Source organism: Coregonus lavaretus (genome assembly GCF_964263955.1).
Source record: "Coregonus lavaretus genome assembly, chromosome: 1".
In the NCBI taxonomy this organism is placed as follows: domain Eukaryota; kingdom Metazoa; phylum Chordata; class Actinopteri; order Salmoniformes; family Salmonidae; genus Coregonus; species Coregonus lavaretus.
The window spans coordinates 49,900,769-49,927,260 of record NC_139988.1 but is presented as its reverse complement, the minus strand read 5'-3'; the positions used below and the strand labels follow the sequence as shown (position 1 = coordinate 49,927,260).

At 46.0% G+C, this 26,492-nt stretch overlaps 1 protein-coding gene across 1 annotated transcript in view; it reads right to left on the bottom strand.

Moving 5' to 3' along the window:
* The window catches only part of LOC311134702 (ubiquitin carboxyl-terminal hydrolase 54-like), a gene marked incomplete at both ends in the record, with an annotated part of 85,428 nt that overhangs the window by 2,236 nt on the left and 56,700 nt on the right, over window positions 1-26,492 (bottom strand). Inside the window, 10 exons of the mRNA XM_084168468.1 lie at window positions 10,531-10,667; window positions 10,807-11,777; window positions 14,410-14,617; window positions 16,667-16,786; window positions 17,485-17,646; window positions 21,494-21,627; window positions 21,771-22,365; window positions 22,821-22,997; window positions 23,570-23,749; window positions 24,085-24,253. Of these exons, the coding sequence (XP_084024594.1) occupies window positions 10,531-10,667; window positions 10,807-11,777; window positions 14,410-14,617; window positions 16,667-16,786; window positions 17,485-17,646; window positions 21,494-21,627; window positions 21,771-22,365; window positions 22,821-22,997; window positions 23,570-23,749; window positions 24,085-24,253 (2,853 nt within the window). The remainder of the gene's footprint in view (window positions 1-10,530; window positions 10,668-10,806; window positions 11,778-14,409; window positions 14,618-16,666; window positions 16,787-17,484; window positions 17,647-21,493; window positions 21,628-21,770; window positions 22,366-22,820; window positions 22,998-23,569; window positions 23,750-24,084; window positions 24,254-26,492) is intronic.

The following is a 26,492-nucleotide window of genomic DNA, read 5'->3' as shown; positions in this document are numbered from 1 at the left end:
TGGTTTCCAAGCAGAGGCATGAATGTCAAACTCTCCCATTCCGTCTTGAGTGAGCCCTGCCTCAGTTGCCTAGGCTACGTCCTGGCTACTCGTGCCAGACCAATTTCAGCCGAGGCAGGAAGCCTGTCAATTCAGAGTTTCATATCGGCACGCGCAATCCAAAATAACATAACAAAAATCCTTTACATGCTTTTCAGTCTTTTACAATATAAGACATCCTACATAGCGATGTTGTTATTAGCAAAGAAAGGTTTACGTAGGCCTACACTATGGAGCTGCTTGCTTGTCATGACATGACAATTATTTACACAGATCACTTGTTGGCTAAATACAGGAAGAAATATAAATGTATTAGACATAAATAAATAAAATATAGGTGTGGGTTAAAACACATTCAAATTTGTGTCAAATAGCATACATATCCAATGAATAGCCCATTAAGAAATAGATGTGGGATTCAGTCCAGTCAGGATCCGAATCAGAGCGTGCCAATCATGGTCCGTGCTATCCGGGATCCTACCCCAATGGTTAAGGTAAGGGTTAAAGTTAGGGTTATGGTTTGGGTTATGGTTAGGGTAGGGGTTAAGGGTTTGTCAGCTTGTCAGATGACATTGAAAAAAATTTAAGCGCACAAACTAGGCTACAAGGGAAAGGCGAACATAAATTAATTACAGTGTATCATAGTAGAAAATAGAGAGGGAGAACGAATAGAGAAACCAAAACAATGTTTCTTATCCGTGCCAAGTGCCTGGTAAAAAAGAGAAAAGCAGGAGGGAGGATGAGCTAAAGGAAAATAACAGGGACTATGAGCAAAAAAGAGTGCGGAAATTTCACGACAGCTATGATGGAAACAGGAAATTGTGGTACAATTTTATAAATGCCTAATGATAATTTGTTTGTTTGACATGATGGGATCTTTTTGTTCGGTAAAAATAATGATGCGAGAAATGGCGATGGGAATGCATTTACGTGCAAATATTGATATAATATGCCTAACCATCTTATCGACGTAAACTTGGAGTCACGCGATGATATGGTGTGTGGTCCTTCCACTATGACTTGGGAAAGCATGCAGTTTATTAGGCTACAGATTGAATAAATTATGATGAACTTCACATGGTGGTGAAAGTGCACGGTGATCTTGATGCTCCTTTCCAATAACTATCGAGGGTCTTATTCTGGAAACATGATGATTGATGCTTGGTAGAGTTGAAAATGCGATGGAAACACATTTAATTTTAGATTTTTATTCGGTACATGAAAACATATGCGAAAAAGTACATTTGTTGGAAACACACCACTAGCTAGGTTTCCGTCCAACTTGAGACAGATTTTCATGTGAATATTCTAAAGTCTGCATAAAACAAAATCCACATTTTCCCACCAGAGATGTGTTTCCATCAAACTGACTTATTGTGGATAAAATTATGTACATGATGATGTAGTGCACATCAAAATAACTTTTGCAGTTAAATTCCTATGTACTGAATGAAATATACAAGTTAAATGGGTTTCCATCACATTTTCAACGCAACTGATGGTTTTGTCAAAAAAACTGTTGTGTTATCAGTGGCGTGTAATCATGGATGCCAAGGGAAGCCAGGCTTCCCAAAAAAGTTGACCAATAAAAAAATACAAAAACATTAAATAATTTATATTTAGTCTCTCTGTGTTTCATAATTTTCCTTCAATTCACAAGAGGCTGAATCTATCTCACCGGAGAAAGCAACTAAGCGAGTGAAACAGCGCCCCTCTGTCTCTCTACGTGTAGGCCATCTCTCTGATGCTGTCTGGTCCAAACGAGTATGACATTGTTGTCGCCCATAGCATTGAATGGAATGCAAGGGAAGCCAGCGAGCATTTGGCCTCCCTTGATAAAAAAGTATACAAAATTTGCCAATCAGCGTTGAGCTAAAAAAGTGTCATGGGAAGCCAGCTTGGATTTTGGCGTCACTCCTATAATAATTGCGTTGAGAGCATACATCATTGACTGAAACAACTTGAACTGTTGCATCTCGTTATGTTGTTGTCCTCCGGTGGCTAGCTAGCTAGCTAAAGTTGGCCCTTTCCTAAATTAGCCATGGATGGAGATAGGGATTTGGACTTGTGGTTTTACTTAATTCTCGGTAATACATTACTTAATTCTCCGTAATACATTATTTATCCATTAATTAATACATTGCCCCTGGTCTGAGAGGATGGAAGTTCAATATGTAGCTAGATAAATGACGTAAATGTAAATGTAATGTAGAAGGCTAATGTTAACTAGCTAACGTTGCCCATGAATGGAGGTTAGGCTAGCGAGCAAGCATTTTAGCCAGGTAGCCTAGGACAACAAAATATAAAAGCGTGTACTGTATGACAGAGTGATAGACTGTTTCATCAACATGAAAGAGAGGAGGATGGCATTGGCGTTTCTCTACAAGTAGGGTGAGTCAACATATTTTTCTACTTGCACGAACGTGCACACACACAAACACGCACAAATTAGAAGCATGGACAGCCACATCATATTTAGCTTACGTTGATTGGACTAAATTGTTTTTGGTATCTTTTAGTTGTCACTGTACTAGACTAAGCAGAGGTGTTGATGATGTTGAAATGTTGAAGTTGAAATGGTGCTGGAATAGTGGAGGCAGCTTCTGTTTTCTTTTAAACTTGTGGTAACTCTCTGTGGTTCTAAATCAATAGTTGTTTAGTGGTCCAAAAATGTTGGAAACATTAACTTGCTTGACCATGCTGTAGGTCATGTAACTGTTTGTTACATGCAATATGCTTTGTGGACTAAACCGGACAGAGGTTGCTATCCGTTTTTGTGATAAAACAAAGGTGTGGTTGAATTTATTCTGCCACTGTGTCTTCTTATTGTCTCTGCCTTTAGGCCTATATATCACGGTTGCAAGGCATATGAATTAACAGGTTATAGAGCAAACAACGCAATTATCACAACATATAGGTTGTAATAAAAAAAAAATTCGGGCTTCCCCAGTGATTTTACCCACGCACTGCTACTGTGCGTTATATAGCAAACATGCCAAGTCTGGGCTTGGGTGCGTTCTAAACAAAAGCTTGCAGATACAGTACGGGTAGGCTACCTAAATTATGAGATTATTATGGATAAGAGCGATATTATTTTTATTTTTCAAACGGCAGCCAAGCATCGATCATCATTATCTGTAAGTCGCTCTGGATAAGAGCATCTGCTAAATGACGTAAATGTAAATGTAATGTCACAAGAATAAGACCCTCAATATTTAAAGGAGCATCAAGCACACTTTCACCACCCTGTGAAGTTCATCATAACTTATTTCATTTGTAGTCTCATAAAATGCATGGTTTCCCTAGTCATAGTGGGAGGACCACACAACATATAATTGTGTGACTCTAAGTTTACTTCGATATGATGGTTATTATATCTATATTTGCGCATAAAGGCATTTCCACTGCAATTTCTCACATAATTAATTTTACAGACACAAAAAGATTGTCTGTCGGCATTTATAAAATTGTACCAGCATATCCTGTTTCCATCAGCCCAGTCGTGACTTTTTTCATGCGTCATGTAATTCATCCGCATGAAATGTTTGGATGGAAACCTAGCTACACTGAACAAAAATATAAACGCAACATGTAAAGTGCTGGTCCCATGTTTCATGAACTGAAATAAAAATATCCCAGAAATGTTCCATACGCACAAAAAAGCTTATTTCTCTCAAATTTTGTACACAAATTTGTTTACATCCCTGTTAGTGAGCATTTCTCCTTTGCCAAGATAATCCATCCATCTGACAGGTGTGGCATATCAAGAAGCTGATTAAACAGCATGATCATTACACAGGTGCACGTTGTGCTGGGGACAATAAAAGGCCACTCTAAAATGTGCAGTTTTGTCACAACACAATACCACAGATGTCTCAAGTTTTGAGGGAGCGTGCAATTGGCATGCTGACTGCAAGAATGTCCACCAAAGCTGTTGCCAGAGAATTGAATGTTTATTTCTCTACCATAAGCCGCCTCCAACGTCGTTTTAGAAAAGTTGTCAGAACGTCCAACCAGCCTCAAAACCGCAGACCATGTGTAACCACGCCAGCCCAGGATCTCCACATCCGGCTTCTTTACCTGTGGGATCATCTGAGACCAGCCAACCGGACAGCTGATGAAACTGTTGGTTTGCACAACTGAATAATTTCTACACAAACTGTCAGAAACCGTCTCAGGGAAGCTCATCTGTGTGCTCGTCGTCCTCACCAGGGTCTTGACCTGACTGCAGTTCCGCGTCGTAACCGACTTCAGTGGGCAAATGCTCACCTTCGATGGCCACTGGCACGCTGGAGAAGTGTGCTTTTCATGGATGAATCCCGGTTTCAACTGTACCAGGCAGATGAGTGTATGGCGTTGTGTTGGCGAGGGGTTTGCTGATGTCAACATTGTGAACAGAGTGTCCCATGGTGGCGGTGGGTTTATGGTATGGGCAGGCATAAGCTACGGACAACAAACCCAATTGCATTTTATCGATGGCAATTTCAATGCACAGAGATCCCGTGACGAGATCCTGAGGCCCATTTTCGTGCCATTCATCCGCCGCCATCAACTTATGTTTCAGCATGATAATGCACAGCCCCATGTCGCAAGGATCTGTACACATTTCCTGGAAGCTGAAAATGTCCCAGTTCTTCTATGGTCTGCATACTCACCAGACATGTCACCCATTGAGCATGTTTGGGATGCTCTGGACCGACAGCGTGTCCCAGTTCTCACCAATATCCAGCAAATTTGCACAGCCATTGAAGAGGAGTGGGACAACATTCCACAGTCCACAATAAACAGCCTGATCAACTCTATGTGAAGGAGATGTGTCACGCTGCATGAGGCAAATGGTGGTCACACCATATTCTAACTTGTTTTCTGATCCATGGCCCTACTTCTTTTTTAAAGGTATCTGTGACAAACAGATGCATATCTGCATTCCCAGTCATGTTAAATCAATAGATTAGGGCCTAATACATTTATTTCAATTGACTGATTTCCTTATATGAACTGTAACTCAGGCAAATCTTTGAAATTGTTGCATGTTTAATTTATATTTTTGTTCAGTGTAGTGGAAAAATGCGTATATTTTCTTCATGCGGATTCAAGAATATTCGCATGAAAATATGTCGCCAATTGGATGGAAACCTAGCTACTGGTCAGAATGTTGGCCTTGGCTGGGACATCATGAGGATAGAGGGAAAGTCTTCTGTACGACTTGCCGGTCACTGCCAGTTTATGCAGACAAGTGAGTGAAATATAGTTAGTGTATATAATAAGAACCTAGCTATAGACGGGTTGGTTGTTTAGCAAGAAAACCGACGCATGCACAAATATGGTGCAAAACAGAAGCGGTTGGCTTAGATTGTTGACATCATGTAAGCTATATTTAGTCTCCAATGTTTATTGAAAACATACATTTGCACAATGAGCACTTGGTGTCTCTCAAATGTAGTGGGGCTGTAGTGGAGCGGGTTGAGAGCTTCAAGTTCCTTAGTGTCCACATCACAAACACACCAAGAAAGTCGTGAAGAGGGCACAACAATGCCTTTCCCCCTCAGGAGACTGAAAATATTTGGCATGGGTCCCCAGATCCCCCAAAAGTTATACAGCTGCACCATCGAGAGCATCCTGACCGGTTGCATCACCGCCTGGTATGGCAACTGCTCAGCATCCGACCATAAGGCGCTACAGAGGGTAGTGCGTACAGCCCAGTACATCACTGGGGCCAAGCTTCCTGCCATCCAGGACCTATATACTAGGCGGAGGAAGGCCCCAAAAATTGTCAAAGACTCCAGTCACCAGTCCAGACTCAGTTCTCTCTGCTACCACACGGCAGATTGTAATTGTAATTTCCCCTTGATAACATGTTTTAAGGCTAGTCGACAAATAGCATAGCATCCTGTCAATCTTTGTTGTATGATTGTTGGGATTCAGCACTATTCAAAAGACAGCAGGTGGATAGACGCACTGGGTTTGACCCCCACGCCAATAGCGTAGGACACAAGGTCTGTGAGCAGAGGGAGAGGTCAGCGCATCCCAAACCCTGTGCTGGCCGGTGTGCACCGCAATGGTGAGATGAATGTGGAGTTTGCTAAACAAATGAAAAACATGTTCCACATGAGCTACTATGTAGTGATAAAGGAGAAGTCTTTCACAGACTTTGCGGACCTTGTAAAGCTGAACATGAGGATGGGGTCGGATATGCCCAGCTGCTACCTGTCTGACAAAGCCTGCGCAAGGTAGGTTTCTGGAATGGGAAATGGAAACATTAAGTAAAAAATTTTAAAAGAACAAAATGGAGGTAAGCACTAAATGATTTCACGATTTTAACTTTTTCCCCCCAGGTTTATGGTCGACATATTTCAACAGCTTAGAGAGCCATGGATGGATGAGTTGAGAAGCACCAGGTTCTTCAGCTTAATAATAGATGGGACCACAGACAATGGCAACTTGGAGAACAAGATTGTATATCTCAAGTTTACTAGAGAGGGGAGTGTACGGCAGTTCTTTCTGGGCATCCAAGACGTGGCCCATGCCAATGCTGATGGGGTCATTGCAGCAGTTGACTCAGGTACATTAATTTACTGAAAAGTGAAAACAATGGTATCCGCCATTCCTGTCCCACATGTATTTAATTTCAAATTGCCTGGTTTGTGTGTATGCTTTCGTTTTTTCAGCAGGCTGATGTGCCAGGATGAAGACACCTGCTCGTCTTTCTCTGTGCCGATGGAGCCGCTGTGAATATAGGGAAGAAGACAGGGGTAGCTGCCAAATTGAAGTCGAGGGGTCTACAACACCTGCTTGCCATCCACTGTGTGGCACACTGGCTGGAGTTGGGCATGGTTGACTCCATCAAAGACGAACCACTAATGAAGAAGCTGCAAGAGCTGTTGCAGTTTCTCCACATGCAGTACCAGGTATATACCCTGTAGCTCAGTTGGTAGAGCATGGCGCTTGCAACGCCAGGGTTGTGGGTTTGTTTCCCATGGGGGGCCAGTATGAAAATGTATGCACTCACTAACTGTAAGTCACTCTGGATAAGAGCGTCTGCTAAATGACTAAAATGTGAAATGTACCACTACTGCCCGAGAGGCACTGAGGGAGCTGAGGATGCTGGGAGAGGCACTGGAGGAAAAGGTTGTCAAGCCTACAAACCTCAAGGGGGCCAGGTGACTGCCCTACATCCACAGGGCAACTAAAGTAGGTTGATTCCATAAGATGCTGATCTAACACCAGACAGCATCTTTATTGTTCTGATTTTCATTGTTGTGATCAATTCCCTATGAATAACAAACATAATAACATGAAATCCTCTTCTCTATATTCTGTGTTCTAGTTACCCGGTGTTCGTGGGACATTTTGAGGACCAGATAAGCCCTGAGCGGACACCCCATCCATGTGACGCTGTGGTGGGAAGGGCGACCAACATCCTCAAGAACCTGAAGGACTTCATGAATGTTCAACTTCACATTGGACATTCTGAAGGCACTCAGCCTTCAGTTTCAACAAGATGAGCCTACTCCTGATAGGTAATGTGTTCAAATCAGCAAATCAGTGAAATAACTTACCTGAATAACTTACCTGAACTTAATCATAAAACATGTTTTAAATGTGTTCACATCGGTACATCACTGAAATCATTTCTCACCATACCTGAACTTGACTTACCTGAACCTAACACACAGTACCGGTCCAAAGGTAGGACACACCTACTCATTCAAGGGTTTTTCTTTATTTTCACTATTTTCTACATTGTAGAATAATAGTGAGACATCAAAACTATGAAATAACATATACAGAATCATGTAGTTACCAAAAAAGTGTTAAACAAATCAAAATAGATGTTATATTTTAGATTCTTCAAAGTAGCCAACCTTTGCCTTGATGACAGCTTTGCACACTCTTGGCATTCTCTCAACCAGCTTCATGAGGGATGCTTTTCCAACAGTCTTGAAGGAGTTCCCACATATGCTGAGCACTTGTTGGCTGCTTTTCCTTCACTCTTTGCTCCAACTAATTCCGAACCATTTCAATTGGGTTGAGGTCGGGTGATTGTGGAGGCCAGTTCATCTGATGCTGCACTCCATCACTCTCCTTCTTGGTCAAATAGCCCTTACACAGCCTGAAGGTGTATTTTGGGTCATTGTCCTGTTGAAAAACAAATGATAGTCCCACTAATGGCGTATGGGATGGCGTATCGCTGCAGAATGCTATGGTAGCCATGCTAGTTAAGTGTTCCTTGAATTCTAAATAAATCACTGACAGTGTCACCAACAAAGCACCCTCACACCATCACACCTCCTCCTCCATGCTTCACGGTGGGAACGACACATGCGGAGATCATCCGTTCACCTACTCTGCTTCTCACAAAGACACGGCAGCTGGAACCAAAAATCTCAAATTTGGACTCCAGACCAAAGGACAGATTTCCACCGGTCTAATGTCCATTAATCATGTTTCTTGGCCCAAGCAAGTCTCTTCTTATTATTGGTGTCCTTTAGTAGTGATTTCTTTGCAGCAATTCGACCATGAAGGCCTGATTCACACAGTCTCCTCTGAACAGTTGATGTTGAGATGTGTCTGTTACTTGAACTCTGTGAAGCATTTATTTGGGCTGCAATCTGAGGTGCAGTTAACTCTAATTAAGTTATCCTCTGCAGCAGAGGTAACTCTGGGTCTTCCTTTCCTGTCGCGGTCCTCATGAGAGCCAGTTTCATCATAGCGCTTGATGGTTTTTGCGACTGCACTTGAAGAAACTTTCAAAGTTCTTGAAATGTTCCGCATTGACTGACCTTTATGTCTTAAAGTAATGATGGACTGTTGTTTCTCTTTGCTTATTTGAGCTGTTCTTGCCATAATATATTTTGATTTGTTTAACACTTTTTTGGTTACTACATGATTCCATATGTGTTATTTCATAGTTTTGATGTCTTCACTATTATTCTACAATGTAGAAAGAAAAACCCTGGAATGAGTAAGTGTGTCCAAACTTTTGACTGGTACTGTATATCTTGTCTATATAACATCAGGAGAATCTCACTGGAACCTGGAGTCCAACAGGCAAGCATGCTGAGAAGTGTCATCCACTGGGATGTTCCATGGGGTCCAGCTGGAGAAGATGAAGGAGGAAGACACTCTCAGCCAGGAGAGAACAAATGTAACAGGTAAATAATGATAATTTGCTGCAGAAAGCTGTAAATACAGACATACTATGTTGGAAATAGTTGTTGGAAATAGTTGTTCAAATAAGTTTAATTCTAAATGGAGAAGCCACCATCAAGCACATGGAGTCCAGGCTACTGGACCTTTCAGCTGACAGCCTTATAGCTAGATTCTGAGTGCTTGACTATGGTCCGTGGCCACAGCTTGAAGCCACTCAGGACTCCAGAGAGAGCTTTATCATCCATGGCAGAGATTATGTGGAGGTCCTGTGCCTCCATTACCTGGGGCTCTTGGCACGGGAGGGGGGTCACTCCTGCTTAGGTCCAGGCAGAGTACCGGCTCTATAAAATATGGGCCAAGAACCGCAGGGTGCCACTGAAAATATTCCAGAGAGGTAAGCTGTACTTGAATAATATGGGCTTTGTGCTAAAAGTTGACTGACATGAGTGTTAACACTATTAACTCATTCAATTTTGTATTTTTCTGATGACTTGAAGAAGAGATTTAGGTGCCTGGGCATCCTGGTGGATATCTATCTCGCAATGGCCATCAGCACAGCTGTCTGCGAAAGGGGATTCTCCTGCATGTAACGTATCGAAACCGACTGGAGGTCCTCTCTGGCGACAACTCAGCTCAGCCACCTCATGTTCATCACAATTGAGGGACCAGACCTTGATGAATTCAACGCAGAGCAAGCTGTTTTGAAGTGGTGGGGGTTCACTGCTTGGAGAGGAAGACAGAACCAGCCAACAGAAGAGGCTCTGGAGAGAGAGAGCTTGAGGAGTTTGAGATGAATGGGGGGAGGAAATGAAACATGGGGGGATGAGGCAATCAAATTCATACAATGAAATGCTTTTCATAAAATCTTTTTTTTATAACAAAATTTTGTATCCGTGTCTTTTTTTCAGTTATCACAGGTCATCATGATGAGTCGAGGTCCTCCCTTTACAAAACAAGACTGCAGTCTGACCATTCATAATAATCAGAGCCTAGCATCCAATCAAAACAGTTATGAATATGCATGTTTGTTATGCTGCACCACACCACCAATACAATATGGGCCAGTGGTTACAATGTTGTGGCCAGTAACTTTGAAAAGCCACCCGGTGTGCCACTGGCAAATTTACCTGAATGTCAAGCCCTGCACAAATACATGCATGTACAGACATAGGGACTGACCCACACACATCACTCAGATACAAACTTCACACATCTGCACCAAATCATCAGCCTCAACACACATCACTACACACAGCTTCGAACATGCCTCAGCACACACAGCCCTGAAACTCACAATCAGCCACATGTAGGACAACGAACACATGCACGCACACACACCTTGTGGATGCCGGCATTGGGGTGTTGTGTAGGGCTGCTGGTGTAGCCTGGCGTTCTGTAGGCATGTCTCTCTAACTCGGCTGTGGGAGTCTTGGAGCGGCCAGATGCAGCCAGCCCAGACAACATCTTCCTAGCCGCTGCAGATAAAACACAGATACACAGTATTAGTCATGGACAGCTCTCTCCCACTTACATTTTCTCACTCATCATCTCTAAAAAAAATTGCTTTTTGTTTTACAGTTGTAATATACATCACTGATCAGTGAGTATACTTACGTTGCTTGTTGGCAGTGGGCTGGGGGCTGACTCCGCGTGGGGCCCGGGGCAGGCTGGGGGCCTGCAGGCTCGCCTGGTACAGAGAGTCCAGCTCCGACAGCTCCTCACAGGGCGACCCCACCACAGGGGCAGCCTGGGAGTTGTAGTAGCGGGTCACATTCTCTGCCCAGCGCTCCACTGGCATGGCGGCAACTGGCCTGTAGTTCCCAGATGCTGGGGAAGGGGTCCGCCCTGGTCTGATGGGGGCGGATGGGGGACAGTGGGAGTCTGTGGGAGGGGCGTAGAATGGGGAGTCGATGGCAGCCGGCTGGTCCTGGCTCCAGCAGGACCAGTTACGGGTGGGAGGGGGAGGAGGAGGGCCGAGCCTGGAGGTGTTGGAGGAGATAGGGATAGGGGAGCTGTGGTTCTGATGGGCTGGAGGAGGCTGAGAGTGGCCCAAGGCTGGCGGTCTGGGGTAGGCATCCTCCATGTTGGCGTCGCCCCTTTCCTCTGAGGTGTGGCTGACTTGGGAGGGTGTCCTGGAGTGCGGGCGAAGGGTGGGCAGAGTCTGGGCGGGGGGGTTACTGTTCCAGTGTGAGGGTGCAGCTGGCTGGTGGTTGGGCAGGGCTGGGGTCTGGTCATGGCCTCCCTCAGTAAGGCTCTCGTCCCAGCCGTCCACACACAGGGCAGGCAGGGACACGGCAGCGTGCTTGTGGAAGGGTCTCACATGAGGGCAGGAGTTATCTAGCACGCCTGACATCTCCAGTCCTTCCCAGCGCCCCCTCGCCTCCGCTACGGACCCCCCTGCGGGTGACCCTGTGTGAGGGCTCGGGGGCATAGCGACAGGGGAGTGGCTCAGGGGCTCAGGGAGTGAGTTTGTACTGGAGGGGAGGGGCTTAATGTGAAGAGGAGAAGGTGTGTTTCTGGTGGCTTCCGGGACTGCTTCCTCCTGGGCGTCTGTCAACAGTATTTGGATTGGGACAGGCTGTTCACTAGGAAGGAAGAGGAAAGAGGCTCATGTTATGGGCTGGTTAGTGAATCATGGCCAGGCATCTCTCACATGCCTGTGCTCTGAAACAGAGGAGGATTTTGTATTGTATACAAAAAATTACTATATACTAATATGTACAGTCGTGGTCAAAAGTTTTGAGAATGACACAAATACTAATTTTCACAAAGTCTGCTGCCTCAGTTTTGATGATGGCAATTTGCATATACTCCAGAATGTCATGAAGAGTGATCAGATGAATTGCAATTAATTGCAAAGTCCCTCTTTGCCATGAAAATGAACTTAATCCCCCAAAAACATTTCCACTGCATCTCAGCCCTGCCACAAAAGGACCAGCAGAGTGATTCTCTCGTTAACACAGGTGAGAGTGTTGACGAGGACAAGGCTGGAGATCACTCTGTCATGCTGATTGAGTTAGAATAACAGACTGGAAGCTTTAAAAGGAGGGTGGTGCTTGAAATCATTGTTCTTCCTCTGTTAACCATGGTTACCTGCAAGGAAACACGTGCCATCATCATTGCTTTGCACAAAAAGGGCTTCACAGGCAAGGATATTGCTGCAGTAAGATTGTACTTAAATCAACCATTTATCGGATCATCAAGAACTTCAAGGAGAAAGGTTCAATTGTTGTGAAGAAGGCGTCCGGGCGCCCAGGAAAGTCCAGCAAGCGCCAGGACCGTCTCCTAAAGTTGATTCAGCTGCGGGATCGGGGCACCACCAGTGCAGAGCTTGCACAGGAATAGCAGCAGGCAGATGTGAGTGCATCTGCACGCACAGTGAGGCGAAGACTTTTGGAGGATGGCCTGGTGTCAAGAAGGGCAGCAAAGATGCCACTTCTCTCCAGGAAAAACATCAGGGACAGACTTATATTCTGCAAAAGGTACAGAGATTGAACTGCTGAGGACTGGGGTAAAGTCATTTTCTCTGATGAATCCCCTTTCCGATTGTTTGGGGCATCCGGAAAACACCTTGTCCGGAGAAGTAAAGCATCCTGAGACCATTCATGTGTGGGGTTGCTTCTCAGCCAAGGAAGTGGGCTCACTCACAATTTTGCCTAAGAACACAGCCATGAATAAAGAATGGTACCAACACATCCTCCGAGAGCAACTTCTCCCAATCATCCAAGAACAGTTTGGTGACGACCAATGCCTTTTCCAGCATGATGGAGCACCTCGCCATAAGGCAAAAGTGATAACTAAGTGGCTCAGGGAACAAAACATTGAAATGTTCGGTCCATGGCCAGGAAACTCCCCAGACCTTAATCCCATTGAGAACTTGTGGTCAATCCTCAAGAGGCGGGTGGACAAAAAAAAAAAAATCAAAGCATTGATTATGCAAGAATGGGCGGCCATCAGTCAGGATGTGGCCCAGAAGTTAATTGACAGCATGCCAGGGCGGATTGCAGAGGTCTTGAAAAAGAAGGGTCATCACTGCAAATATTGACTCTTTGCATAAACTTAATGTAATTGTCAATAAAAGCCTTTGACACTTATGGAATGCTTGTAATTATACTTCAGCATACCATAGTAACATCTGACAAACATATCTCATAACACTGAAGCAGCGAACTTTGTGAAGGCCAATACTTGTGTCATGACTCCCGAGTGGCGCAGTGGTCTAAGGCACTGCATCGCAGTGCTAGCTGTGCCACTAGAGATCCTGGTTCAAATCCAGGCTCTGTCATAGCCAGGGTAGGGGAGGGAATGGCCGGCAGGGATGTAGCTCAGTTGGTAGAGCATGGTGTTTGCAACGCCAGGGTTGTGGGTTCGATTCCCACGGGGGGCCAGTATGAAAATAAAAAAAAGTTATGTATGCACTCACTAACTGTAAGTCGCTCCGGATAAGAGTGTCTGCTAAATGACGTAAATGAAATTCTCAAAACTTTTGACCACGACTGTATACCTTACACATTTTCTAGGTCTAAAACTTTAGTGTGTGTGTGGTGTGTGTGTGTGTGTGTGTGTGTGTGTGTGTGTGTGTGTGTGTGTGTGATGTTTCTGTAACAGATGGACTCTTTAGAGCTTTGGCACAGGTGAGCCAAGGGGATGGCGGGGGTGGCTCAGAACTGGACCCCTGGGAGAGGCACTCGTGTCTGTGGACCCCCTAGGACCTGGCCTCACAGCAACCTCCACAATAACTAAACAGTAAACACCCACACACAACCCTCCAAACAACATAGAAGCACTAGCTACACTTTCACTGAATAAGAGGTGGCATTGCAAATATTTGAAAATCTTCAAACACAAGGGTAAAATTGTGTGTTAGGAAAAAATGATGTTGTATTAATGATTAGAAGTAGGAATCAGATTAGCACACTGTTAAAACTCCAAATACATAGGCCTACCGTAAAGAACCTAGGTTAAATAAAATAAAACAGCATTTCTCACTTTGTTTGTATGCACATTGAGCACACCTTCTACGTACAAATCAATGGTGTTTTTCCTATACTACCTGCAAAGCATTTAGCATGTTAAAGAATAAACCAGGACTGTGTGATCCCTTGTTCCACTCATTCCAGAGCCACATGAGGAGCTCAGCCACGGGTGTGGGCTGAACAGGTGAGGTCAGGTGGGGGACGGGAGTCACAGGACACAGACAGGAGACAGTGCTGGTACCTGGGGGGGCCCTGGGGAGAGGGACAGGGCTGATCCTGCTCCTCTGTCTGCTCCTGATCCTGTTGCTGGGGTCTGTCTTCCTGCTGCTGCTGTTGCATGCGCTGCTGCAGGCCCCGCGCTCTCCTTATGCACTTTTGCAGCCGGGCCTCAGCCACTGTCCTGCTATGAGTGTTAGCGCCACCCTCATGCATGGGAAGCCTGAGTTTAGCTACAGGGCGAAAAAAAAAGGAAGGAAAGCATAAAATAAAAAAATAAAAATGCAGAAAATAAAGAGCTGCATTATGGGGATGCATGCAAAAACACTTGGCACAAAATTAAATAATACGATTAGACTGTTGAAATAATGAGGTGGGTTTGGGAGGGGTGGGTGGGTTTTGGGGTGGGGGAGGACACAAACAGGCAACACGCTTGGTGAGTAAAATGGATGTGTGTGTGTTGTACATTAAAATGAACACAGGCTGATGATACACACTGGGGAAATTAAGATCCACAATGACTCTTAACAAAATATTCTGTTCATACGGCAAATGGTTAAATCATATAGAATAACGTTAAATTAATCAAATCAAAGTGAATTATGTTAAGGAAAAAATATTATATTGATCGTTTTAAGCTGAGCCCTTCCCTAGGCGCAATATCTAAGAAGACTGAGAAGAAAATAAAGGCTGTTCCTTGGTATTTTGACTCATATCATGGGGCTGAATTGAGAAATTGTATTTTTCAAACTCTTTGTCTTGGTTAGCGGGCGAAATATCTTTAGTTCAGACGTTTTTAGTACTCGACTTGCTGTAGATCTTAAAGGGAGAAATGGAGGAATGGGCTTTGTGAGACGAGTTTAGTGGGTGCTGACAAGGGAAATAGTGGGTGTGTGCGTGTGAGAGAGAAAGAGTTGGGTGTGTGAGCATTCCTCCGTGGATGAGTCAGGAGTATCAAACACACATTCAAGACGCTCACGACAGAGACAGTGAAACTGTGAATGTCACATCAATACACAGAGACATTAGGAAACGAGGACAAACACAGACAGAGAGACACACACCACACTAACAACAGACTCACTGCCATGTTGACATAACAGACCCAGGCCACATTGTCCTTGGGAAGACTTGGTTGTCATAGCGATGGGTTCCCATACCCCCTTCCACCCCCTGACCCCTCCCTCTCTGCGCTGCCAGGCAGGCTAGTAACCACGGTGATGGGTAAACACCCCGGCGACTCGCCTCGTTTCATTATCATCAGACAGAGACAGTTGGTAGGCAGAGGGCTGCTGGCCTTATCAGCCGTCCCAAACTTATGTTTAGACAGACCAAATTGTCCCTTCCCCTAGTCATTACTCATTCAAGACTGCTCCTGCTCATGTTTGTGGGGGGTTATTTTAGGTTCAGGACTCTTATTGTAAGTCTGACTGAACAGAAAGCACAAATGTCCAAATATTTGGATAAAAGAAGAGCTATAGTTGCGGGCACTAAAGGGTTTTGCAACAAACTATCGCTAGGAGACGATAGAGCACCGTGTTGCACACGCATTGCAGCAAGTATTCTGGCAATACCATAAAGTAGCACTCCAGTCTCATTTTCACCTCATTTAACACCTCATTTACTTAAAAAAAGGGACATCTCAATAGGTGGTCCAGGTAAGTCATGACATAGCACAAGTAGGGGGTGGACTTCCCTCTTTTGTTCTCTATTGCTCCTCAAGCAAAGGGGGAGGCCGATGAAATCACAACTTCTAATCAGACCAACTCCTTGAATGCCCTACTCCTTGAACTTTGTAGTTGTGTCTACCCTTAGTGTGGTCCTCTGTAGCTCAATTGGTAGAGCATGGCGCTTGTAACGCCAGGGTAGTGGGTTCGATCCCCGGGACCACCCATACGTAAAAATGTATGCACACATGACTGTAAGTCGCTTTGGATAAAAGCGTCTGCTAAATGGCATATTATTATATTATTATTATTATTAGTGTGTGTACTTTACTGTATTTATACTTGGCATATCGCTTTTCAACAGTAAAAGTTCAAAAATCCCTGGAGGATATCTTTAACCTTTTTGTTATAGATAGTCATATGACTGGTTCAAACCAAGTGACTCTGTGGCCTGGAAGTAGGTCTTTGTCATATAGGACACTATACCCCCACAGGTGAAACCAACTGAGACACACATAGACAGACACACAGGTAGATAGGTATGTGGTGGTATAGTGTTATAGTGGGTCGGCTGGGCTGGCAGCAGGCACAGGGAGGCAGGTTAGGGCTACTTACATACAGCTTTGTTAACCACAGACAGAGCGGCAGCCACCTCGCCAGTCTGCTCCAGTCGCAGAGACTGTTCTAGCAGTAGCTCAGCGTCCGACACACACCTCTCATAGCCGTCCCCTTTGCCTAAGAAACACAGATATGCACACCCACACCAAAAGCAAAGCTCTTTAAACAATCCCAAAAAGCTATTTAAAACAAAAAAAAGGTACACTGTGGGGGGTTGAGTTAATGATATGTCTTTGCAACCCTTTGAAGATTAAGGACTTATTGTTGACTTCAGAATCGCAGCAGGCTCGCATGACCTAAATGAGTGAATACTGTTACAAGCCCCACTAGTTCATCCGATTTCTCTCCACTACAAACGCAGCGAACATTCAAATAGGCTTTTTAATCCTTTTACACTGTGACTGGGCCACTGGCCGGCCACACATTCTAACCCTCTGAATGAGGAAACTTCCAATTGTGTTGGTGGGAGAACAATGCTCTTTTTTGTTGGACAACAGCAGTCCCACTACGCAGCTCACTCCGGGTGCTTTAAACATGGAGCACTCAGACACCTGCTACATAAAGACACACACACACACACACACACACACACACACACACACACACACACACACACACACACACACACACACACACCAGGCAGTGTGGGACAGGGCTGCCTCCACAGAACAACTGATACAGAACCCTGACCCTGTTCTCTTCTGGTTTCCACATGCTGTACTACATGGGTCACCAAGCCTGTTACTCATGAGCTTCAGAGTGGAATTCCTCTAGCTGAGCACCAGGTTGGGGCTGTGTCTGGTCTGGGGCCTTACCCTGGTTCTGTAGCTCGTCCAGGTCCATGAACTTGCTGGGTCTGGGGTTGAAGCCCATGGCGGCCTCTTTCTCCTTCTCCTTCCTCCTCTGTAACTCCTGCTCCCTCGCTCGCCTGGCCACCTCCTCCTGCAGCTCGTCCAGCTCGCTGTGGCCTTCTCCTGCTGTGTGACACACACACACACGTTAATATCGTAGCTTTCTATAATGTTCCCTGTTCAATAGCATTATAAGACAAGGCAGGGGGAAGAGGTGTGAGGAGTGACATCACACTTTGAGCAAACAGAGATACAGCGATGAATTAAAATAAACCATCTGCTCAGAGTTCACAATGTAAATACAGTGCATTCGGAAAGTATTCAGACCCCTTTACTTTTTCCACATTTTGTAACGTTACAGCCTTATTCTAAAATGGATTATATCGTTTTTTTCCCGTCATCAATCTACACACAATACCCCATAATGACAAAGCAAAAACAGGTTTTTAGAAATGTTAGCAAATTTATTTAAAAAAATAAAAGCGGAAATATTACATTTACATAAGTATTCAGACCCTTTACTCAGTACTTTGTTGAAGAGCCTTTGGAAGCGATTACAGCCTCGAGTCTTCTTGGGTATGATGCTACAAGCTTGGCACACCTGTATTTTGGGAGTTTCTCCTATTCTTCTCTGCAGATCCTCTCAAGCTCTGTCAGGTTGGATGGGGAGCGTCGCTGCACAGCTATTGTCAGGTCTCTCCAGAGATGTTCGATCGGGTTCAAATCCGGGCTCTGGCTGGGCCACTCAGAGACTTGTCCCGAAGCCACTCCTGCATTGTCTTGGCTGTGTGCTTAGGGTCGTTGTCCTGTTGGAAGGTGAACCTTTGCCCCAGTCTGAGGTCTTGAGCGCTCTGGAGCAGGTTATCATCAAGGATCTCTCTGTACTTTGCTCCATTCATCTTTCCCTCGATCCTGACTAGTCTCCCAGTCCCTGCCGCTGAAAAACATCCCCACAGCATGATGCTGCTGTCACGCTTCACCGTAGCGATGGTGCCAGGTTTCCTCCAGACGTGACGCTTGGCATTCAGGCCAAAGAGTTCAATCTTGGTTTCATCAGACCAGAGAATTTTGTTTCTCATGATCGGAGTCCTTTAGGTGCCTTTTGACAAACTCCAAATGGGTTGTCATGTGCCTTTTACTGAGGAGTGGCTTCCGTCTGGCCACTCTACCATAAAGGCCTGATTGGTGGAGTAATGCAGAGATGGTTTTCTTTCTGGAAGGTTCTCCCATCTCCACAGAGGAACTCTGGAGCTCTGTCAGAGTGACATTTACATTTACATTTTAGTCATTTAGCAGACGCTCTTATCCAGAGCGACTTACAGTTAGTGAATACATATTTTTTTATTTTTTTATGTATTTTATTTTTTTTTGTTTTTTTTTATATACAGTGGGGAAAAAAAGTATTTAGTCAGCCACCAATTGTGCAAGTTCTCCCACTTAAAAAGATGAGAGAGGCCTGTAATTTTCATCATAGGTACACGTCAACTATGACAGACAAAATGAGGAAAAGAAATCCAGAAAATCACATTGTAGAATTTTTAATGAATTTATTTGCAAATTATGGTGGAAAATAAGTATTTGGTCAATAACAAAAGTTTCTCAATACTTTGTTATATACCCTTTGTTGGCAATGACACAGGTCAAACGTTTTCTCTAAGTCTTCACAAGGTTTTCACACACTGTTGCTGGTATTTTGGCCCATTCCTCCATGCAGATCTCCTCTAGAGCAGTGATGTTTTGGGGCTGTCGCTGGGCAACACAGACTTTCAACTCCCTCCAAAGATTTTCTATGGGGTTGAGATCTGGAGACTGGCTAGGCCACTCCAGGACCTTGAAATGCTTCTTACGAAGCCACTCCTTCGTTGCCCGGGCGGTGTGTTTGGGATCATTGTCATGCTGAAAGACCCAGCCACGTTTCATCTTCAATGCCCTTGCTGATGGAAGGAGGTTTTCACTCAAAATCTCACGATACATGGCCCCATTCATTCTTTCCTTTACACGGATCAGTCGTCCTGGTCCCTTTGCAGAAAAACAGCCCCAAAGCATGATGTTTCCACCCCCATGCTTCACAGTAGGTATGGTGTTTTTTGGATGCAACTCAGCATTCTTTGTCCTCCAAACACGACAAGTTGAGTTTTTACCAAAAAGTTCTATTTTGGTTTCATCTGACCATATGACATTCTCCCAATCCTCTTCTGGATCATCCAAATGCACTCTAGCAAACTTCAGACGGGCCTGGACATGTACTGGCTTAAGCAGGGGGACACGTCTGGCACTGCAGGATTTGAGTCCCTGGCGGCGTAGTGTGTTACTGATGGTAGGCTTTGTTACTTTGGTCCCAGCTCTCTGCAGGTCATTCACTAGGTCCCCCCGTGTGGTTCTGGGATTTTTGCTCACCGTTCTTGTGATCATTTTGACCCCACGGGGTGAGATCTTGCGTGGAGCCCCAGATCGAGGGAGATTATCAGTGGTCTTGTATGTCTTCCATTTCCTAATAATTGCTCTCACAATTGATTTCTTCAAACCAAGCTGCTTACCTGTTGCAGATTCAGTCTTCCCAGCCTGGTGCAGGTCTACAATTTTGTTTCTGGTGTCCTTTGACAGCTCTTTGGTCTTGGCCATAGTGGAGTTTGGAGTGTGACTGTTTGAGGTTGTGGACAGGTGTCTTTTATACTGATAACAAGTTCAAACAGGTGCCATTAATACAGGTAACGAGTGGAGGACAGAGGAGCCTCTTAAAGAAGAAGTTACAGGTCTGTGAGAGCCAGAAATCTTGCTTGTTTGTAGGTGACCAAATAGTTATTTTCCACCATAATTTAATTTTTTTAAATAAAAAATCCTACAATGTGATTTTCTGGAATTATTTTTCTCATTTTGTCTATCATAGTTGACGTGTACCTATGATGAAAATTACAGACCCCTCTCATCTTTTTAAGTGGGAGAACTTGCACAATTGGTGGCTGACTAAATACTTTCTTTCCCCACTGTATATATATATTTTTTTTTTACTGGCCCCCCCGTGGGAATCGAACCCACAACCCTGGCGTTGCAAACGCCATGCTCTATCAACTGAGCTACATCCCTGCCGGCCATTCCCTCCCCTACACTGGACGACGCTGGGCCAATTGTGCCCCGCCCATGAGTCTCCCGGTCGCGGCCGGCTGTGACAGAGCCTGGATTCGAACCATGATCTCTAGTGGCACAGTTAGCACTGCGATGCAGCGCCTTAGACCACTGCGCCACTCAGGAGACTCAGGTGACCATCGGATTCTTGGTCACCTCGCTGACCAAGGCCCTTCTCCCCCGATTGCTCAGTTTGGCCGGGCGGCCAGCTCTAGGAAGAGTCTTGGTGGTTACAAACTTCTTCCATTTAAGAATGATGGAGGCCACTGTTTTCTTGGAGATCTTCAACGCTGCAGAAATGTTTTGGTACCCTTCCCCAGATCTGTGCCTCGACACAATCCCGTCTCGGAGCTCTAAGGACAATTCCTCCGACCTCATGGTTTGGTTTTTGCTCTGACATGCACTGTCAACTGTGGGACCTTATATAGACAGGTGTGTGCCTTTCCAAATCATGTCCAGTCAATTGAATTTACCACAGGTGGACTCCAATCACAGGTGGACTCCAATCAAACATCTCAATGGAAGATCATTGGAAACAGGATGCACCTGAGCTCAATTTCGAGTCTCATAGCAAAGGGTCTGAATACTTATGTAAATAAGGTATTTCTGTTTTTTTTTAGTATTAAATTTGCTAACATTTCTAAAAACCTGTTGTTTGTAGATTGATGAGGGGAAAAAAATCATGTAATCAATTTTAGAACAAGGCTGTAATGTAACAAAATGTGGAAAAAGGGAAGGGGTCTGAATACTTTCCGAATGCACCCCAAAACAGTCACAATCCCACATAAAAATACACTTTCCCACACACATTGTGGGAAACACACACACACACGGATGGACTCAGACCTACCAAGGCTTACGTGACTGTTGTCCCTGCATGAAGCCTTGACGTCCTGCAGGAGAGCACTGCTGCTTTTAGACTTGGGCACGGTGCGCCATGATGGACCTGAGCTGGAGCTGGAAGGCATCTTCAGACCGGTGTCCCTGAGAGAGACAGACAGAGAAGTCAGTCATACAATACACAGTTCATCATGTAGCTATCAGTCTGTGTGAGTCTACCCTTTTCAGATATGTGAGTTACTATCATCCGGAATCTTTCCTAGCAGTATGTATATACTCTACTGTACCTATGTGCATTAGCAGTATTGGGTCCCTCACTGAGAGGTATGTCCAGGCTAACAGGACTGTTACTGTTCCTCTCGCTGCTCTCATAGCCGCTCTCCATCCTCTGGATGAGCCTGGGGGGCTGCTGCTCCATGTTATGGCCCCTGGTGGTTGGCAGGGTCCAGGAGGAGGCCATATTACCAAAGGGCCCCTGTCCTTGTCCAGTGACTGACCCTGTGGGGCCCTCGGCTGGGGCCCCACTGTCTTCAGGCAGAGTGGCCCCTAGGGGACTATACCCAGCCTGTCTGCGTCTCTCCCTGCTGAAGATACTGTCTATATTGAGGGCCTCTCTCCGGGGCCTCCAGGCCGGTCTGTATCGTCCCCCGGAGGAGCTGGACTTGGACTCACTGCTGGTGCTGTCGGCCTCCCAGTCTCTGGCCTTGGTGGTGGCCCCTGGCTCGGCCCCTAGACCCCCTAGGGCCCCGGAGCCCGAGGAGGAGGCGGAGAGAGGGCGACTGTGGATGATGTTGCTCATGGTCTCCTTGAAATCCCTCAGTCGACTGGAGGAGGAGGACTTGGGTGCGGTGCGAGGTGCCTGTTGCTCCTTTAGAGTCTCACCTAGAAGCCAGGGAGACAGGAGAGAGAAGAGGAGGGAGATGGAGGGAGGGAGACAGACAGAGAGTGGGAGATAAATACATTAGTGGTGTGATGTCATGTGTTGATGGGGAGTGGCGGAGAAAGCGAGAAAATAATAGGATGAAAGTGCAACGTGAGTGACAACTTTGGTGATAACGGCTAACTGGACAGAACAAGAGAAAAATGTTAAGGACACACAGATTACAGTATACTACAAGATACCCTACTCCTGTACCTGTACCTGATCTTTTTGTTAAATATGTAAAACCAAAATACTATGAACTACCTGCGAAAGACTAGAGGCACGGATTCTGATGAGCTCTAAGTTGCTAGATACAGTCATCATGCCCTTCTGTCATTGGTCACTTGTCCCCTGGCTCTGCCATGTGATTGGTCCCTAGTCTCTTGGCTCTGCCGTGTGATTGGTTCCTGCGTACCCTCGCTGTGGTAGCCTGCCGACGAGGCTTCGTCGGTCTTAGAGCCCCGACTCCTCTCCTCAAGTCGCCGCGGACGACTAGAGCTCCGCTTCCTGTCACTGGCCCCGCCCTTCCTGTCCACTGTCCCGCCTTTCCTCAGAGAGTGGCACTGCACTGGCCCAATGTCCGTCACTTGGCCTTAGCAACAACGAGAAGCGAGGGAGGACATTTTTTATGACCGTTTACATGGTTATGACATGCGTGACATGATGACACATAATCCATGATCAACATGATTGGGTAATGGATGTGGCTTTAATCCTCTGTACAGTACACACAAAACTGTCTTGAGTATGTTTGGGTGAGCATTACATGCTTAATCCTAAGTAGTTGCATGTGTGCATACATTCAAGGTAAAAGCATTAATTAATATACAGTTTAGTCTGTGTATATCAGAGGAGGCTGGTGGGAAGAGCTATAGGAGAACGGGCTCATTGTAATGGCTGGAATGGATTCAATGGAATGTGGTTTCCATGTGTTTGATACCGTTCCAATTATTCCATTCCAGTCTTTACAATGAGCCCATCCTCCTATAGCTCCTCCTACCAGCCTCCTCTGGTGTATAGGCTTGGGAGTATACTCTCTCTGTGTGTGTGTGTATGTGTGTGTTTGAGTGAGCTACAGACCATATGTATGTTTGTGTGTGCATATATATCTACCCTGTCTGTGTGTGTGTGTGCATGCTACTACTGAATTCCTCCTCCTCCTACCTGTGGTCTCCAGGCTGCTGTGGGAGGCTGGGTCGTTGTTTGGGTTACAGATGATGGTTCCCTGGGATTCGGAGGAGAAGTGGCTGGCCATGGACTCATGGTGGGAGTGTGAGTGCTTGTAGGAGTAACTGTCAGTCGACGAGTCGGTGCGCGTGTCACTGGAGATGGACGGCTCCCGACCTGAAGACAAGCACAACAGCATGACAGTGGAATAGACACAGACAGCCATCAGAGATAATAATGAGAACACACAAGCCAGAACTTAATCAGTACAGTACAGAGAGCAGTAAACAAATGTTTTCAAGAAGGAGAAATACATGGTGTTTAAATTGCATTTGTTTTCCTTTAAATACTTTTAGCTGCCTGGAGTACCATATGGGCGGGTTTTGCACTTTTGGGACTATTTCATTAGTTCCATTTGAAAGAAAACAAATACTTTTTGAACCCAGGTGTGGTATGCAACAGCCTTCCTGTGTGTGTAGCAGTGATCTTGTGTGATGCGAGGCGTCTCGTACCTGAATCCTCGCTGTCGTAGTAGGACCTGTTGAAGTGGTGCAGGTCCAGGCGGGAGGGCAGGTCCTGCACTGACACGGGTGTCCCTCGGGGGTCAGCGTAGAGCAGTAGCAGGGGCTGGTAGTGGCCCTTGATGCACCGAGACACCACGTCCTTCCACTTGGGACCGATCTGCCAGGAAGAGAGGAAACTATGTCACTACTTTCCAGGGAACTCAAAAAAGGTGGTTAGATGGGAGTATTCAGCCCATCCCTGATGTGAATCTCAAACTGTTTGGAAAGAGTAAAAAAGAGAGACATCCAGAAAACTACACACAGAGCGAAGACCACGTAGTCCCTTGTAGCTCAGTTGGTAGAGCATGGCGCTTGCAACGCCAGCGTTGTGGGTTCGATTCCCACAGGGGGCCAGTATGAAAATGTATGCACTCACTAACTGTAAGTCGCTCTGGATAAGAGTGTCTGCTAAATGAGTAAAAATGTACAGTACAATAGCTACTGGGTAACATTAACGGACTTTGTAAGCGCCAGAGAGGCCATTTTCCAACCCCTCTTACCCCGACCTGGTTTTCCAAATGCTCTGCCCTCGCTCAGCACAGGAATCTGTGACAGGAAGTCCCGATAGCCCTACCGTATCAGCAAAGTATATGCGTTTGAAAGCGCAAATGTGTGTATGGGTCTACAGAGTTGGCCGCTGTGCTCTAGCTCTCTATTGGCCACGCCCTCCTGTCCAGCTGGCCAGATAAACAATGGAGGGATATCCTTGTTTTCAGGTCACTTTTGTCCAAACCCTTACTGGCTCACGTGCTGGCTTTACAGAGAGAGAGAGCGATAGAGAGAGAGAGAGAGAGAGAGAGAGAGCGAGAGAGAGAGAGAGAAAAGCTGCTTTGTAAGCAACTATCCAGGAGTGAAAGTACAGCACATACATTTATGTGACTAAAGCCATGATAGGAGAGAGGAGAAAGAACGGAGAGGGGAGAAGGTAGAAGGGAGAGAACGGAGAGGGGAGAAGGGAGAGAACGGAGAGGGGAGAAGGGAGAGAATGGAGAGGGGAGAAGGGAGAGAATGGAGAGGGGAGAAGGTAGAGAATGGAGAGGGGAGAAGGTAGAAGGGAGAGAACGGAGAGGGGAGAAGGGAGAGAACGGAGAGGGGAGAAGGGAGAGAATGGAGAGGGGAGAAGGGAGAGAATGGAGAGGGGAGAAGGGAGAGAATGGAGAGGGGAGAAGGTAGAGAATGGAGAGGGGAGAAGGTAGAGAATGGAGAGGGGAGAAGGTAGAAGGGAGAGAACGGAGAGGGGAGAAGGGAGAGAATGGAGAGGGGAGAAGGGAGAGAATGGAGAGGGGAGAAGGTAGAAGGGAGAGAACGGAGAGGGGAGAAGGGAGAGAATGGAGAGGGGAGAAGGGAGAGAATGGAGAGGGGAGAAGGGAGAGAATGGAGAGGGGAGAAGGTAGAAGGGAGAGAACGGAGAGGGGAGAAGGGAGAGAACGGAGAGGGGAGAAGGGAGAGAATGGAGAGGGGAGAAGGGAGAGAATGGAGAGGGGAGAAGGGAGAGAATGGAGAGGGGAGAAGGTAGAAGGGAGAGAACGGAGAGGGGAGAAGGGAGAGAATGGAGAGGGGAGAAGGGAGAGAATGGAGAGGGGAGAAGGGAGAGAATGGAGAGGGGAGAAGGGAGAGAATGGAGAGGGGAGAAGGGAGAGAATGGAGAGGGGAGAAGGGAGAGAATGGAGAGGGGAGAAGGTAGAAGGGAGAGAACGGAGAGGGGAGAAGGGAGAGAATGGAGAGGGGAGAAGGGAGAGAGGGGAGAAGGGAGAGAACGGAGAGGGGAGAAGGGAGAGTACAGAGAGGGAAGAAGGGAGAGAACGGAGAGGGGAGAAGGTAGAAGGGAGAGAACAGAGAAGGGAGAGAACGGAGAGGGGAGAAGGGAGAGAACGGAGAGGGGAGAGAACGGAGAGGGGAGAAGGGAAAGAACGGAGAGGGGAGAAGGGAGAGAACGGAGAGGGGAGAAGGGAGAGAACGGAGAGGGGAGAAGGGAAAGAACGGAGAGGGGAGAAGGGAGAGAACGGAGAGGGGAGAAGGAAGAGAACAGAGAGGGGAAAAGGGAGAGAACGGAGAGGGGAGAAGGTCGAGTACAGAGAGGGGAGAAGGGAGAAGGGAGAGTACATAGAGGGGAGAAGGTAGAAGGGAGAGAATGGAGAGGGGAGAAGGTAGAAGGGAGAGAATGGAGAGGGGAGAAGGTAGAGTACAGAGAGGGGGAAAGGGGAGAAGAAATTGAAGAAAGGGGATGGAATAAAGGAGAAAGAGCCATACCAGTGGGGGAGGGAGGGACTAGGTAGAGAGAGCGGGAGAGAGAGGAAAAGAAAGACGGGAGAAAGGATTGGAGCGAGCCAGAGCAGTGGGAGAGAGAGGGCTCGGTG